Source organism: Dryobates pubescens, chromosome Z, assembly GCF_014839835.1.
Source record: "Dryobates pubescens isolate bDryPub1 chromosome Z, bDryPub1.pri, whole genome shotgun sequence".
Taxonomy (NCBI): domain Eukaryota; kingdom Metazoa; phylum Chordata; class Aves; order Piciformes; family Picidae; genus Dryobates; species Dryobates pubescens.
Window position 1 is genome coordinate 41,401,814 of NC_071657.1, and position 17,888 is coordinate 41,419,701.

General features: G+C 39.4%; 1 protein-coding gene across 5 annotated transcripts; it reads left to right on the forward strand.

Moving 5' to 3' along the window:
* Positions 1–3,053: 3,053 nt before the first annotated feature.
* Positions 3,054–16,202, forward strand: FAM174A (family with sequence similarity 174 member A). 5 transcript variants are annotated; one of them, XR_008463097.1, is made up of 4 exons: positions 3,054–3,472; positions 10,679–10,816; positions 14,403–14,589; positions 15,868–16,202. XR_008463097.1 is itself a non-coding variant. In XM_054178112.1 (3 exons), the coding sequence occupies exons 1-3, from the start codon at positions 3,195–3,197 to the stop codon at positions 15,902–15,904; spliced, it is 453 nt and encodes a 150-aa protein (XP_054034087.1). In that variant the 5' UTR covers positions 3,054–3,194; the 3' UTR covers positions 15,905–16,202. The 5 variants fall into 5 exon arrangements, 3 of the variants coding, with proteins under 3 accessions (XP_054034087.1, XP_009896600.2, XP_054034088.1); XR_008463098.1 differs by lacking the exon at positions 15,868–16,202 and adding an exon at positions 11,158–11,244 and having other exon boundaries at positions 14,403–14,501; XM_054178112.1 differs by lacking the exon at positions 14,403–14,589.
* Positions 16,203–17,888: the final 1,686 nt, after the last annotated feature.

A 17,888-nucleotide genomic window follows, 5' to 3' on the forward strand; every position in this document is an offset into this window, starting at 1 on the left:
AACTGCAAACTTCATCAGGTTGTTCTTGATTCCAACATCCAGATCCAGATGAAGATATTAAACTACACTGGGTCCAATATTGATCCCTAGAGGACCCCACTTGTGACTGGTTGAGATAGAATTACTTACTACCACACTCCAGGTATGGCCTGTCATCCAGTTCCCCACACACTGCCTACCTAGGCTGTAACATGTCAGTTTCTCTAGAAGGAGGTTGTTGGGTACCCTGTCAAAAGCCTTGGAAAAGTCCAGGTAGAATATGTCAACCACTTGTCCTGCATCAACCGAGTTACTTTGTTGTAGAAGGTGAGCAGGTTTGTCAAGCATGATTTGCCCCTGGTAAATCCATGCTTTTCCCAATCACGTGCTTCAGTTGAGTTGTGATACTCCCCAGGACGGTTTGTTCCGTAACTTTCTCAGGGATTGAAGTGAGGCTAATGGGTCAGTAATTACCTGGGTCCTCCTTGGAACCCTTCTTGTGGATGGGGGACATTAGCCTTTTTCCAGTCTTGAGAGATATCTCCTGTTCTCCACAACTTTTCTAAGATTATGGAGAGCAGCCTTGCAATGACATTGGATAGCTCTTACTGCACTCAGGGGGGTGGCATCCAGGCCTATCAATTTGTATGGATCAAGTTCCTGTAACAGTTTATACACCAACTCTTCCTCCACTGAAGGTGGGTTTGAGTCTGCATCAACCCGGATTTTTGTTCCCATGGCCTAAGACTCAACAGCATTGGTAAAGACACAGGTGAAGAGGTGTTGAAGACCTCTGCCTTTTCAGCATTGTTGGTCACTTGTTTGCCTCTCCCTTTTAAGAGTGAGCCTACAGACACTGTTTCTGGTTGTTATTAACGCATCTGAAGAACCCTTTCTTGAAGTTTTTGATATCCCTGGCCAACTTCAGTTCAGGCTGAGTTCTTGCTTTCCTAACTGCATCTCTGCATATGCTGGTAATACTCTTGTAATCTTCAATAGGTAATGTTCTACTTTTGCACCTGGGGTATGTTTTCTCCCATGTAAAAGTCAAGTAAGTTACATTAATGAACTTAGCAGTCTCAAGGTCTTTCACTGCCACCAAGGTCTTTCACTTGAATGCAAGTTCTTTCACCTTTTTGGGAGTAAGATATGAATGTTAAAGTTCTTTATTTCTTTTGTAAGTGAGAAAAGTTCTACAGTTCACACATGGAAAAGGGGGAATATAAGCCTAAGACACTTATTTTAAAAGCTGCTGCATACCAGGATGGTCACAGAGTTTCACCATTTGTTTTAAATTCTCTTTTGTGTTTTTGGCTGCAAGCAATAAATTACTAACAGACAGGTACACTAAAAAAATACTTAAATATGGTTGTCAAACCAATTTCTGTGTTCAGGTTCAAAAACTACATTCCATTTATTGAATAGTTACACTATAGCTCTCTCAAAGCAAACATGCAAACTTGAAGTCTAGACATTTCAATGTTTAAAAAAAGTTTTTGAACCCCCTAAAGAAATCTTCAAAGGCTTCAATTTTTTTTTTTCCAATAATTGCTGTAGTTTGTTTTTTATTATAGAAAATTCAAGGACTACCTTGCCTAGCTGAAATAAGAGCACTAGTTTATCATTTCAGGAAAAACTTCAAAAAGCTGACCATAAAGCACTACCGGCCTTGGTTTTAAGGAGGGTCGTTTTGCAGATATGGACGTCAAAAAATGAGACTATTATGTCACAGCCTTCACTGACCAAGACAATCCCCTCTCCCCGCCCCCTTCCCTCGTTCCCCCTCCCCCTCCCCCAAGATTTGCATCTGCCATGCAGTATTGTTGCCCCTAAATCTAGATTCATTACCTGCTATGCAAAAACCAACTGACTCACCATTGAGATATTTTATTCCAGTTCTGCACAGGAAAAGGTGTTAGGTAGCGATTTGCAAAGCTAGCACACCTCTTCAGAAACAAGCCAGGTCTCATACATGAAACGGCCAGTGGAAAACTTGCACAGAAGTAAACAGCTGGTTAGATCCCATCGCACCCTACTCTACATACAAAACCAGAAATGCTGCATTCTCTTATCTCCAGGTGCTTCCTGTCCTCGAGATTCGATTCCCCAACTACTCAATGTAGTAAGTCTTCAGGGCCCACTATTTTCCAAGCCTTCTTTCTCTTTCTTTAACCATTTTAGAATAGAATAGAATAAGTTGGAAGAGACCCTCAAGATCATCGCGTCCAACCCATCAACCAATCCAGTCCACCTAATCAACTAAACCATGGCACCAAGCACCCCATCAAGTCTCCTCCTGAACACCTCCAATGATGGTGACTCCACTACCTCCCCGGGCAGCCCATTCCAATGGGCAATCACTCTCTCTGTATAGAACTTCTTCCTAACATCCAACCTAAACCTCCCCTGGCACAGCCTGAGATTGTGTCCTCTTGTTCTGGTGCTGGCTGCCTGGGAGAAGAGACCAACCTCTGCCTGTCTATAACCCCCCTTCAGGTAGTTGTAGAGAGCAATAAGGTCACCCCTGAGCCTCCTCCAGGCTAAGCAACCCCAGCTCCCTCAGCCTCTCCTCACAGGGCTTGTGTTCCAAACCCCTCACCAACTTCACTGCCTTTCTCTGGACTCGTTCCAGCAAGTCAACATCCTTCCTAAACTGAGGAGCCCAGAACTGGACACAGTACTCAAGGTGCGTCCTAACCGGTGCAGCGTACAGGGGAAGAATGACCTCCCTGCTCCTGCTGGCCACATTTTGCATGAAGACTTAATACAGGAAAAGCTCAGAAGATCACAGATCTGGTACCTTATCACCAGATCCTTAATGACCCACCGTTACGACGGAGAAAATGCACGTTCCGCCCAAACTTCAACTACGAAAGCTCTCCAAAGCAGCACGCTGCCACACAGGCAGCCGATATGGAACGCAATTGATGGTGCCGAGGCGGCGGGACCCCTAGAAGGACACTGCACCACTCACCCGCTCCGCCTACACGCACTCCAGCTCCCACCATGCCCCTCAGGGCTTGCGCCCCGCCCTGCACACGTCACCGCAGCCCGGAGCAGGGCGGGCTGCCCGCCGGCGCTTCCATGGCAGCGGTGGGCGTCAGGCCATGAGCACTTCCGCTTACAACGCCCATAAGGCGTCAGGGCCCGGCCGCACTTAGGCCGCACCGGGCGGTAGAGAGGATCCAGGCCTGAGCTGGGTAGAAGAGGACAACATGTGGCCGCCGCCGCTGCCATGGCTCCTGGCGTGGCTGCTCCTGGCAGCCCGTTGCGGGCCTGCTGCGGCGGCGGCCTTTCCTTCCCGGAGTACCACTACTGATTCCCAGCGCCCCACGGTGGTAGCTGGCGACGGAACCACACGAAACAGTAGCAGCCGCCTGGCCGAGGTGTCGGCGTCTCCCGAACAGGGCCAGCCCATGACCCAGCGCGCCCTGTCCGTGTTGGTGCTGGCCAGCGCCTCCCTCATCGTCTACTTCGTGATCCGGACCGTGCGGTGAGGGCGGGGGCTCCACCGACCACACTGCAGTCGCGGGGAGTGGGCGGGTGGAGGGGGCGCTGTTGCCCTCCGGGCTACCGTAGCGAGGCATCGTGCCGGGGAGTCTTGCCCCTGCCAGCGCCTCGCCAGGCCAGGCCGGGCCGGGCCGCTGTCGAGGTCCGCTCGTCTCTAGGTGGCCGGCGAGCATGCTTGTCGCGGGCCGATGCCGCCTCACCGCAGCGTGTATATGGTTCCGTTCGGTGATCAGTGGGGTCAGCGCGCAACACTCATGCTATTGATACTTGTCGGGCCTCCCTTGGCATCCTCATATCCTGTTTAAGTGGACTTGTCGCAGCTGACATTTGTCGATTCACTTGATTTTTTTGTACACGCTATGGGTTGTTTTTGTCCCATTTGCAAACTTCTCTTTCAGTGAGCTACTGAATTTGTACACCTCTCATGTTAGTGAACGTCTTTCTTTGTGTTTTAATTTTCTAGTAAACTTGCGTATTTGTTGCTTTCTTAGGGGAAGGGGCCTTTAAAATGCATGCAGTAGCATGTAGCTGACTTTGTTTTTAATAGAACTATTTGCTGTGTTATTCACTACCTGCTTTTAGAAGTAATTACAGTTTCCCCCTTGTGTTTTGTTGGCCTTGGAGTTGTATTTTTTTGTCTCACGATTAAACTGTGAAGCCTCTTCTGGGCAAAGCACAAATGTGTCATTTTACATAAAGCACATTCAGTATACAGCACATTCTCTTACGTGATTTTCACGTAATTAGGTAATGAGGTAGCCTTGTGCTTATGTGACCAGTACATCTCATGTGTTCCAGATGGGTAGTAGAAAGGTGGTGGTCTGTCTAGGCAATCACTAAGACATGCAGTCCAAGTAAAGTAGGACATCCTGCCTACTGCTCTTACAGATCACTCTTGAACAGCCTTCAATCAATCTTAGTTTCATTAGAATGATGATACACCTTAAAGTGTGACTGCATAATCTTTTAAGCAAGTTCTGAGCAGTATTACAGAAAGCCCAAATCACTGCAAATTCACTGCAGGAGTGGGAGAAGAAATTTCTTATTTTCTGCTATTGTTTTCTGAATAACTGGGTACTATTTGATATTCTGCATTTGGCTTCTAAAATTTGGAACAGATGAAGCTTGTGGTTTTTTAATTTGAACTTGTGGCTGAAATATTTGTGATAATGATTGTGTTAGAAATTTAGGGTTTAGGTACAAAGCTTCCAGTTTTCTTTTGAAAGACTTTCTTAGGATGAAACCATATGTTATTAGACACAAGAGGTTCAGGGCTTTTTACAAATTTACAAACCTAACCAGGTCACCTGCCTAATGAATGACGAGAAAATTATGGATGTAATTTTCAGGGTTTTAGAAAGGCCTTTGGTTTTGCCTCTTATGCCATTCTTCTGGACAAGTTGTCCGTCTGTGTGATGAGCAGGTTCATGATGTACTGGGTAATGAACTGGCTGAATGATGGAGCTCAAGGATTTGTAGTGAATAGGTCTACATCTGGCTTGCAGACAGCCTGCAGCAGTGTTCCTTAGGGCTCCTTTTGGTCTCTTCTCCCAGGCAACCAGCACCAGAACAAGAGGACACAGTCTCAAGCTGCACCAGGAGAGGTTTAGGTAGGATGTTAGGAAGAAGTTCTTCACAGAAAGAGTGATTTGCCATTGGAATTTGTCATTGGAATGGACTGCTCAGGGAGGTGGTGAAGTCACCATCCCTGGAGGTGTTCAAGAGGGGATTGGATGTGGCACTTAGTGCCGTGGTCTAGTCATGAGGTGGTGACAGGTTGGACTCGATCTTTGAGGTCTCTTCCAACCTTGGTGATACTGTGATACTGTGTGGTACTGTGGTGGAGTCCCCATCACTGGAGGTGTTTAAGAAGAGACTGGATGGGGCGCTTGGTGCCATGGTTTAGCTAATTAGATGGTGTTGAGTGATAGGTTGGACTCGGTGATCTCAAAGGTCTTTTCCAACCTGGTCTGGTCTATTCTATTCTCTTCTCAGTTCTAGAGCAAATTATCCAGAGGCAGGAGTTGAACACAGCATTAGCAAGTTTGATACTAAGGATACTAAAATGGGAGGTGCAGTTTGCTCTCTGAAGGGGCAAGAGAGTTCTCTTGCAGAGGGATCTGGGAAGATTGAAGCATTGGGCAAACTGGCATGAAATTTCATGGGAAGTAATGGAAGCACTTGGGAAGGAGTAATGTTAACCACAAGTATAAACTGGAAGAGGAGTGGTGAGCAACACTGATGAGGATATTTGGGGTGCTGGCTGAGAGCAGGTTCAGTATTAGTCAGCAGTGTGCCCTGGCAGTCAGAAGGACAAACTGCATGCTGGGTTGCATCAAACACAGTATAGGCCAGTTGAAAGAGGTGATTGTCCTGCTATAGTTAGCATTGATGCAGCCTTGCCTTGAGTATTGTGTGCAGTTCTGGGCCTTAACATGTAAAAACAATGTTAAAGCATTTGAATGTGTCCAGAAGGGGGAAACGTAGCTTGAAAGGCAGGTCCTGTGGTGAGCAGCTGAGGACTCTGGGTTTGTCTAGTTTAGAGAAGAGGCTGAGGGGTGAACTCATTCCTCTCTTTACCTTCCTGAGAAGGCAAAGTGGAGAGGGAGGCGCTGATCTCCATGACAGGACATGTGGGATTGGTGCAAAGCTGTGCCAGGGGAAGTTTATATTGGGCATTATGAAGCATTTCTTTACCAACAAGGTGGTCAAACTCTGGAATAGGCTTTCTAGAGAGGTGTTTGGTTCCCCATGCCTGTAAGTATTTGAGAGACATTTGGATGGTGCCATTATGATAAGGTTTAACTTTTGTTCAGCCCTGAACTGGTCAGACATTTGGACCAGGTGGCTGTACGTACCTTCCAGCTGAAATATTCTATAACTTAATATATACACACTTTTCATTTATTCAGAGAAAAGTTCTGTGATATTAAAATGAAAGAAACAATTATTTTCAAGTTCTGGTAAAGACCTTAGCTGGAATATCTAGCTACTCTTTTTTGAGATACCTTTAGCCAAAGCTTTGCCTGATTCAGGAAGGTAGGGATCTCTTCCTTTACCACTTTAATGCATTCTGATAAAGGTATAACTTTTCTGTGCCCAGAGCTGTGTAACTTTCTTTGAAGATAGTGCCTTGAAAATACATTTTCAAGAAAATCTTGAGTGCTGATACAGGTTTATTAATGTGGCTAATGCTTCTCTCCATGTTAGAGATGAATTTTGATTGGTAATGATATCAAATGATACTGCTGATGATGCAGTGTCTCTGTCAGGATAAAAAAATTCAATTTCAGTTGCTCCTGCATGCAGTTGGTAGAAGGAAAGCTCAGTTAACTTCAAGTAATAACAGTATGAAAATACTTTTTGTAAGAGACATAGTTCATAGCTCAGGAAAAATTAATTTAGCTAAAAATAGGCATTGGTGGAGAATGTAAATTAGCCATAACATATTTTGTGGTACAAGGTATGAGAAAACTTTAGGATGGAACTTTCCCAGCAGTGTGTCAACTCTGCAACAGATAAAACTTAGTTCCGTCACATAGACGGTTACTAAACTCTTCCATAATACTGCCTCCTGTTACTTATCCACCTGTTTGGAAGTTGTCTTTGGAACTACTGAGGAAGAAAATCTGAGTTTCAGTTGAGAAGGTCCATAAGTAAGACTGGTATGTTAGTCGAGATGGTCGGAGAGCTACAATTGCCTTGTCATGTGCTTCTTAGAATCCTCTAAAATATTGTGAAGCTGAAAGCTGACAAATTGAGGAGGTTGGATTATTTGTGGAGTTTATTAAGAGTAAAAAGACAGTAGAAAGATGCTTTACCTGAAAAGACAGGGTGATTCACAGTTGCTGCTTTATTGAACTGATCTTATTTAAAACATCTGTAGCTTGCAGCAAGAATGGTATCTTACCCCTGGACAAACAAGGATAGTGTAATATAGTGTTTATTTTCTCTTTGTGGGTGGAAACAAAAATGTCATTTTGTGTTAGTGTTTCTTTTTGGCATTTAGAGTTACTTACATGTTAAGGTTACAGTTTGCAATGAGTATGTCATATATATGTACAGTCATGATAGAAATTCTGTGATAGATATTGTGAGTCTTGGCCAGTCTTTTGTTAATAAATCTAAGTAATTCTGTTAGACCAGCACTTTGCATTTGTCAGACATCTTTGAAGAAAAGGTATTGCTGACTATGTTCCTAAAGTGGGACTTCACTCATCACACTAACACATACAGCTTTTAAATTTTAATTGAATTTTTGTGAATTTATGTGGAGTGGAATCGTATGTCAGTAGGGTGAGGAAATCTTGAACCTCATTGAAAACTTTTGCAGACTTGCCAAATAGCTGTAGCTTGTGTGAGTGATTATTAGCATTGAAAAGGCATCTTGTTGAAGAAAAGTAAAAATCTCTTTTGTTTGGCTAGGTTTTTCTCTAATGCATGCAGGTTGATATCTTTTTTTTTTTTTTAAAAAAAATCGGTATGGTCCAAGGACAGAGTAGGTTATTTCAGGCTATATTTACATTTCCTTTGTTCAGAATTTCCTCTGTATTTGGAGGCTCTTCAAGTTTCTTCATCTTACTACCCTGCAAATCCTACAATGCTACGTTCTACAGAGAAGATACGTGGAAAGTCCTTGCAAAAATTGTTACACAATTATTCTAAATAAATTTTCTGAATGGAATGAAGGACAAATATTGCTGTGACTCATTTGCCTAATATCAGATTCAGGTAAGAATTGTGACTGTTGTTCAGAAGGTCCCCCCTTCTAACTGGAAGTATTTGGCATTCAAAATAGTGAAGTTTCTCAGGACATACTCTACCAATGAGTTGATATTCCAAACTGAATCAATGAATTCTTAAGACTTGGTGGAAAAAGTGAATTTTTATTCTTTTTTTTTTCTTTTTTTTTTTTTTTTGGTGTGTGTAAACATACCTTGCCCTATTGCTTTTTTCTTTTTAATGATTCTTGTGCCACTGTTTGGTGCAGACACCTGGGTTTGATATGCCAGATAAGCATTCAAAAACATGGTTTTAGGCTATGCCATTAAAATTCAGTTATAGATTTCAAGCGGAAAAGTAGAAAAATATAAATAAATCACTATTGGGTGTAAAAAGGAAAACAAAATATTATTCTAAAAAAAATTCATTGGATAAATATCTAGTATAAGACCAGCTGTACCATAAAAATTCTCTCTTCTGATCTTGGCTGTTTTGCTTCACTTGGGAGAGATAATCTGTGCTTGTTGGCTGGCCTTGGCTAAGTCTAACTCACTGCTTCTCTTTCCACTCCTTTTTTTTTTTCTTGGAACAGGGGCATAGTGGGTAGGGGCAGTGGAACAGCTTTCCTGGTTTCTGACCAGGGTTTTTTTTGTTTGCTAATTGTAAATACCTGTATAATATTGTAAGTTCTGTATATTTTGTACATATTCATTGCATTCCATTGTAGAGTGTAGATTTTGCTTGTAAATACAGCTTCATTTGCTTCTAACTGAGTTGCTCTGGCAAAGTTAATGCTGGGGGTAAAATTCAACCCATCACAACATGTAATTGGGAATACCTTCTTGTGCAAGAAAGTTCTGGAACCTAAGCTAACATTTAGAAGAAGGATGCAAACAGGCTGGAAAGGGTTCTGAGAAGGCCACAAGGATAATCAGAGGACTGGAAGACCTGTTTTATGAAGGAAGGCTGAGACAACTGGGCTTGTTCATCCTTGAGAAGGCTTAGTGGAGACTTCATGACCATGTACAAGTACATAAAGGGTGGCTCTCATGACCTGTGAGACATTCATGACATTGCTCTAGTGTCGTACTTACTACTATACATGTGTGTTGTGTAAGCCTGTAAGCTCCTCTGGTATTCTTCTAGCCTTTGTATCCCACACAGCATTTGTTTGAATCCAGAAATTTGTGCCAGCCTTATTGCAACTTTTTTCTTTTTTTCCTTTCGATCTAGTACATTGTGTATGACTGTTGTAGGTATTCTTGACTCAGAGTAGTAACTTGCTTTTGGTTTTACCCTATTAAGTAAAAAAAAGTGTATAAATGATATTCAAAGAAATACTGACTGATAATGTGAACTGTCTCTCCTTATGTTCAGTGTAATTTCCAGTTTTGTAGAGTATTTGGGAATACTTGTCTGTGTGCATCTCTTCTACTTTCATGAAAAGAGTTGCCAATTGCTTATCTTCTACCTCAGTAAAAATAAAAGACACAGTATGTATGAAACAACCATACTCTCCACCACATTTTAAGATGAAAGTTTTAGAATTGTCTTCCACTCAGTGCTTTGAATTGCACAACATCTTTCTGTATTGGGGACTAAAGGCCCAATGTAATGAAGGAAGAAAGTGGAAGGAAATTTATCTTGAACCAGAAGGGGAAATTTACATCTTTGTTATTAACCTGAGTTTTAAACAGTTAAGTTAGGTACTTCAGGTTGTGTTAAAGCACTTAAATGTTAAATGCCTGGCACAACAGGAATTTGCTGTCTCTCAACTCATGAGGCTTATGTGGGAGCCAGGTCCACACAGAAGCAATGGAAAGTGATAAAAGCAGATGCAAGTCTGAGATTAGCACCATTCCTTAATTGTGAAATATAAATCACAGCCTCTTCCTTCTGCATTTTGTGAAATATGCAAGACATTGACTCTGCAATTTCTCTTTTATTCCAAAGTATAATTATAAACCATGTTTTTAACATGATAGCTATAAAAGACCTCACAAATGATAACAAAAATTTGAATGCCACCTGTGACTTATGTTACATTTTGGCTATAGTTTTGTTGAGTTTCTCTCTGATTTGATCTGCTAGTTTACAGAGTTGCATAAAACACATAGAGCATATGTGGGCAGGTATTTTTTTTTTCTTATTTTAGGATGTGCTAGAAGTATGCACTTGCATGTATTTTTACCCAGCTCTGTGAAGTGCCTGCATAGGCTTTGTGTTCACTACAGTAATTTTGCACAAAACTACAGGTGACATTCCTATTGGTGTTAATAATTTTGTGTAAATTCTTGATGTACAGAGTTGCCTGACCTCTGAATTTTGTAGAGCTAAGTGTGTGCACTTCATATATACCACATTGAATACCAATATAGCGGTATTTTAAGGTGTAGTTTTCTTATATTGTTGGAATAGAAAGCAGAAGAGCATTTGTAGAACTTAAGTGTTTTAAAATACATTTCAGGCTCAGAAGGCAGAGCAGAAAAACCCGAAGATACGGAGTTTTGGATACAAACATAGAAAACATGGAGCTGACTCCATTAGAGCAAGATGATGATGACGATGACGATACAACACTGTTTGATGCCAATATTCCTCGGAGGTTTGTATGTGGAAGCTAATTGTGCCTCTAGCAACAGAACTGAAGGAGTATGGATGACAAGCAGTTTCACTTAGAAAGCTCACTACTGCTTCATATGCATGTAGTTGGACAAGGAATGTCCAGATAACTTGAATTTTAAGTGGGCAAGAATTTGTCATCAGCATGTGAGTTCTAGGGAAATGGAGAGGAAGGTAGGATATTTTTGTTACAAATACAGTGTCATTGAAGTTTGTTAGTTGATGACTAGCATTTATCTTTCTATTTTCTGATTATTATTTTTTAAAAATTTTGGTGGTGTATCAATTTATCATGTGTTTCTCTCCTATGAGTTCTTCCAGCAGATTTGCTCTGCTTTTTCATTGCTAGTCAGCAGTTAGTTGATGATGATCCCACACCAAGTTTTAGATACGATACTGCTGCACAGAAAGGTTTGTATTCTAAAGTCACTCTATGAAACTGTAGATATAAGAAAATTTTGTTACATTCCCTTATTGTCCTTACACTTAAACATTGTAGTCAATTCAAACCGAGACTTGTGCAATTCAAACCTAAAACTTTCCTTATTGAGTAATACAGTCACACTACACATGCAAGGATGTAGTAAAAAGAGAAGAGATGAAATTAATTTCACCAGTCACAGACAGTAATTGATTCATTACTTTAAAGTGAAACTGAATTAAAGACAAGCAAACCAATTCAACAAATGTAATACATGATGCCTTGAATTGCAGGTATTGGAGTAGTAAGTCAGATGTTCAGCTGTTTTTCAGGAAACACCTTGGGCTACAGTTCTGGAACTCCAAGTTCAGTCTTAGCTTTGTCTCCTTAGGAGGAATCTTTCAGATTTCTTTTTTTTTTTTTTTCGTAAGTCAAAATGACACCTTTTTTTTTTTTTTTCCTCCCATACATTAGTAGAAACTACTCATAATATCTCCACTTAGTGCTCCTCTGTAGTAAAGACTTACGTGGCACTTAATGGTTACCCCACGTTACTTACCTTGTTCTAGTATAAGTTGTGATTATGTAGTAGATAATTGTCCATATTACCTGCAGGAATTTCCTCAATGTCTTTCTTAGATCTTCCAGCTTCTTTTGTCACTCAAATTAATAAGGACACTTTGACACATTTGATGACCAGTTAACATGATACTCTTCATAAATGTTTATTTACAGGATTATCAAGTAACCTTTTTACTAGAAAAGAGCATGTTAATATGTTAAAGACTAGTATGATATAATTAACAGCAGTACTCATGTTATAGAGGTTAATTTATACTCTTGTGTGCTTTGGACATTAAGCATGATTGTACCTGTTAAGTTTCAAGGAGCTGATTTGTCTCAAAAGCAGTATTTTATATAAGTGACTATACTATTAATTTGTAAAATAGGTATATGCACTGTGTCTTCTATTGCAGAGGAGGCTGTTAACAAATGATAGAGATGTGTGTTATGCATGTAGATAGGTCTTTGATTTTTTTTTTGACTGTTAACAATAACTTCCAATTTACCCATTTGAAAGGATTGTTTCCAGATGCTGAAATGGCAGCATACATCTTTTCACCATACTCTTTCACTTTAGCAGATTGCTGTCTAAATTTAATTAATGTTTTATAGATAAATCTAAAATTCCTAACTTAAAGCTCACTATATATTAAGATAAACAAGATTATATTTTTGAAATCTGAAGGTACAAAGTTCCACAAAGGCTCAATGTGTTTCTTTAGACCTGTTTGTGTACCATAAAATAGAAGCAGTGAAAACCCTAGAGGGAAGGTTCACTAAAAGAGGCTTTCAGAATGTGGATTTCTGATTGGTTTTGTTCAAGTATTTACCTGAAGAATGCACAATACTTACAAATTGTTACAAATCCATTTTGCAGTCACTCTTGCAGCAGCTTATGGAGCAACTGCAGTACATAAAGCAGATACTCGGTTAGTTTATTGTTGGTTATGTTATTCTTATCTCTGACAGGATGTATAGGGATGAAACAAAAGCGAAAAGAAGAGGAATTATTGTTTAAAGTGGGGTCCTTATTTTTATTTTACTTTTCACTTTTTATCACACCACCATGCTAGGGTGATCCTGGGTTGTATATATGCTTGTTGATTGGCTATCAACCTAAAGAGACAAACCTGAGAACAGGGCTGTGCCAAGGATCCTATGTATTTCTATCACATTAGTTCAATCAGGTGGAGGATATCCTGCTCATTCCCCTTCAAAATATATCTTGCAAACTTGTACTCAAGCAAGCAGCTGTCTAATGGATTGCCCTGCCCCGGGTCCGAACACAGATTTTGTCACGTGTCCTGAGTTAGTGTTTTTGCTATTTCACTTTCTATGGTTCTGCAGCTGAAGTCTTAAGTTTTAGGATTAAGAATGTAACTTGCATTAAAGCAAATTCTTTATAGACAGCAGGGTTTGAGCTGTATTTGCTCTTACTTGTGATAACGACACAAAAATTTCACATTATTACTGTTGAAATTTGAACAAAGCAAACACACACAATACACGCGCAACAATCTCCTGTCCTGATTTCCAAATTACTCAGCTGCTCTTTATATATTGAAGTCCTGCAGCAGATCATGATTTTGTGTAGCTATACCAGGCAATTTGGAAGTATTTGAAAGTAAGTTACTGATCCAGGCCATTATAAAAATAGTCTTTTGAATAACATATGGTGCTGTTTGAACACATTAGTGGTGTTTCATTTAGCTGATAGCAGAGCTATTGTGAGATAAAGCAAATATTTATTTGAATAGATACAGTTCCGTACACACTAGTATTTTGTAATGAAAGAACTTCGGCTAAATTAGTAGTATTTGATTTGGGAAGTATCAACTTTGGCTTCAAAAGCAATAGCTGATGTTTTGAAGTCTGAAGAGCCCAACAAGCATGGAGATAGAAGTGGCATGTAGCATTTGAACATGACATCATCTGGAGTAAATACATAGTGATGTAACTTATGTCTTAGGCCTACCTTTATTTTGCTCTGTGGGGCTGAACCTAAAAATTGATAGCTGCTCACAAACTAGATGATAGTACTAATCTGTCTGTCACATTCTAAGAAAAATGATTGCATCTGTGTAACCAAGTGGTCTAACCACCCTTAATTTCAACCTGTTTATTAACTTGCTGAGGAAAACTGATTGAACAGATCAGAAGTAATACCTTCAGAAGGAGAATAAGGAGAAAAAGTAAGATGTTACTGTTTGTTTCAAGGTAGCTCAAAAAGTCAGAGTTCAAATTATCAAAGTCATTATTTTGATATTAGAAGCTTAAGAAAACAAGGATAGTCAATAATGTAAATAGATTATGGATATTGAGAACTTGATGTGTTCCCCCTTAACAGGCAGAAGCTCTCAAAATTGTAAAAGTTAAGTTTTATTTTGAAACAGTTTGTGTGTAAGGAGTAAAACAATGATGAACAATGTGAATGCACTTGACAAATCTCTCTAGAACAGCCTGATAAAATGCTCTTGAGAGGGAAGTTTGAAAACTGATGCAGAATACTTTTTAGTAAATAAAGAAATCCTTAATTAGGAATGAACTTTTTTTCAGTTAATTTCTCTCCCCTTGTTTCAACTAGGTCTTTTGCATCTGCATTGAAGCTTAGTAATCAGTCTTCATGTCACTGCTTAACCAAGAATGACCCAGGGGAGTACAAAATGCTTAAGCAATCAAAGAGTTGCTGAGGACAACTTGATGATAATGGTGCTCAGATGTTCTCAGGAGATGTCATTATACTTTGTCCTGACATTTGCAGTAATTCAGAGGTATGGTTGGTTGGGTGTGGTTTTTTTTAAGGTAGTATAGATATGCCATAAGGCTTGGAGGTACTAATTAGGGACCAGTGAAGAGAAGCCTTTAATGTGGCTTGTGGGTTTTTTTTGAGTTCAGTCCTTTGTTTGAGAAATCACAGTAGTGGTTTTGCTAAACTCCAGTCAACAATCAGCTCTTTCAGTTTCCTACCCTCCTATCTCATAGTGGAAGGCTGTTACAGGAAATTCTAATCTACATGGTCTGGTGGATTTGTATACATTCGCCATGGACAATAAAATTAATATAATTTCTCTTTTATATAAAAAATTATTTCTTTATAATCTGTTACTCGACTGCAGTAGTAGCTACACTGCTTTCTTTTTTTTTTTTTTTTTTTTTTTTTTTTTTTTTTTTTTTTAACTTAAATCAATAGCGTTTTTAAGGGTGATAGTCCACAGCACAATATGCATGTTTTAGAAATGCCTGTAGGCTTTGTTTTGGGCGAGCTGGTAAGTCTATTTGGCTTTCTCTAAGGCTAGCCAGAGAAACTGCCTTCTTCCCTAAAATCAGCACTGGTGTGCTGATATTACTTCAAGTGTTTCTTTCAGAGCTATGTGGAAAAAATCCACAGTGCCCATTGTTGTAACATAGATGCAGTTTAAGTGTGCTCCTTTTGCTGTCTTAACCCATGTAGCTAGTCCCTGTGCCTCTTCAGTCAATGGCAGCTTACCTGAGTGGGATGGTTACATTTTGTTCAACAGTGTACTGTCAGAGTTTGAAATTCTAACCTTTATAGTTTTTCACTATGCAGCCTTACCACATGTCAACTGAAGTACAGAATGAAAATATCACATCTTTGTTTTTCAAAAGTGTATCACACTAACAGTTTACAATCCTTGTTAAATCACTTCACACATAAGGAACTTGATTCTTTTCAAAGCACAAGGAAAAGCATTCCAGTTTTGATAGCATTCCAGTTATAGAGTGCTACTAAGACTTAGTGAAGTTCGAATAGGAACTCAGAAGCCTACGAAGTTTCACAGATACCCAGCTTGGTGAAATCCTAGGGGTTTTGTAAGTGAGATGTCTTTTTATTTGGGATATTTAAATGAATGGGAGTTTTATGGCACTTTGCTTCACAGTGGTATGGTAACCGAGTTCCAGCAGGCAAATTTAATAAAATGTTACATCTCTATGGGGTTTTTTGTAATGCTTGATCTTAAAAAGTGTAGGCTAAAGTTCTCCTTGAAACAGGATGTTTCAGATTAATGCATCTGTTTCTTCTGTTGTAGAGAAGTACGTGCCTTTCAGTCGAAGAACTTACCTTAGAACCAGAGAAGACTGCTTCGTGGGAAGAGTAAGAAGCAACAGGGTATACAAGTTGAGGGGACTCATTTAATTGTGTATATTATGGCATAATTTGTTGCAATAAGTACTGTATCAATTTGTTGTACTTTTTTGTACATAGAGGATTCTAAATGTAAAGCCTGTGGGGAGAAAGTGCACTAAAATGAAAACCTATTTGGAAGGCAGATTACTTTTAAAACATGGCATTTTTTTGTTTGTTACAGATCTTGTGCACCATCAATTTGGGATATATTTTTTTCCTACAGTAATTTGGAATGCTAACTTTTTTTTTTTTTTCTAATATAGTCTCTTTGGACTCTTCAGAACTGTTAGAACTTTATTCTGGTTGAGAAGATGCTTTATCCTTTATAAATAAAAAGCCAAACTACTGCCTTTTATGTTGAGACATTTAAAAACTGAATTAATGTGTTTAATGTAAACTTCAGCAAACAAAATATTTAGGGTGTTCCTGTCATTTAGTTAGTATGATACTTCAAGACTGCAGATTTTACGAACATTAATATGATCTTGTAAAACATAGTACTGCAACATCTTTTTGATGTAAGACTACTGAGTCAGTTTTTTTGTGAGCTCCATGTTGAACTCGTGTGAACAGATACTGCTTACTGACTTTAGGGTGCTGTTGGTATAGTCCACACAGCATCAGGATGAAGCAGGGATAAGCCTTTAGGTAGCTGTTCACTTTTTTTCTTTAAACAGTATAGGCCAAATACTAAGTTTACTGCAAACCTAAAATGAAAAAGTGACATCAGATGCAGCCACATTAAATGTGGTAATATTCAAATGAACGTAGTTGGCATCCATCAGTTGCATTTATTTTGTAGCTACTGCTGTAAAAATTGAATAAATCAAACTTTAAGACCTGGAAGACCTAATTTTTAAGAAAATTGTGTTGCTGTTTCCAGAGGAATCTTGGTAATGCAGACAAAATGTTTAAGTTCCAGTTCATTAGAATTACTGTGTAAATTTATTCTTAATTCTGTATATATCTATTATCACGGCATAAACCTGTTGTAGCAGAATTGGTGGGACTGGTTGTTTCCTTAAAGTTCCCTTGTAATGGGCTGGGAGGGAGGTGGGGGGATTCAGTCCCCTCTTGGTGTTTGAACAAAATTGAAATACCTCATTTGTCTTCCATGTTATTTCTACAGTGATAAGGTGCGGAGGGGATTTGCTGTAGCCTTTTCAAACCCCATACCAGCCATCTTGTACTGAAACATACTTACTTGCCTTAGTAGCAACTCAGATGAGGTCTGAAGGAATTAATAGATGCCAAACCAACATCCCAAGGTAATTTTCATCTACAGTTGCCTATGTGCCACACACAGCTGGGAAATAAATTCTATTTACAATAAATGCAGAATTTTTTTTCTTCCTCTCATGTTGTACCAAACTTTTTTCTGTCCATATTTAGAGATAAAACTGAAATGAAAGCACAGCACTGATTTGTGAGAGAGACTTTGCTGGGAAATCTAGAGATAGTGAAGAACAGCTGTGTTACAGGCTACAGGTGAGATAGCGAAGAACAGCTGTGTTACAGGCTACAGGTGAGAGATAACAAATAATAGAAGGCAAAGTATTTTGCTTCTGTACATAAAGGGGACTCATATAAAAACAAACATAATTGCGATCTTTCATTGGAGTTTATTTTGTAGTGCTGCCATATGTGAGCCCTAGCAGTACTAACTGTTTTCCCAACATCATATAATTAGTTATTTTAATTCTGCAGAATCTTTCTAGGCTTTGAGATGAATACATAAATGTTTTCAGTATTAAAGCTGTGATGGTATATCTATTATTGTTTATTAGAGCTTTGTCACCTTTTTTTCTTCATTAGTGCAATTTGGAACATAGTTTGTGTATAAGAATATGTAGTTCCTGGTCTAGTCCAAATGTACTAGTTGAGTGCACAGATAATGTGAATGGGTTGAGAATGAGAAATCCA

Excerpts from the sequence above, each read along its gene's own strand:
- FAM174A (XM_009898298.2), top strand. The coding sequence starts at position 3,195 with ATGTGGCCGCCGCCGCTGCCATGGCTCCTGGCGTGGCTGCTCCTGGCA. Across the intron at positions 3,473-10,678 it reads TTCGTGATCCGGACCGTGCG|GCTCAGAAGGCAGAGCAGAA; the intron begins GTGAGGGCGGGG and ends AATACATTTCAG. Across the intron at positions 10,817-12,695 it reads GATGCCAATATTCCTCGGAG|TCACTCTTGCAGCAGCTTAT; the intron begins GTTTGTATGTGG and ends TCCATTTTGCAG.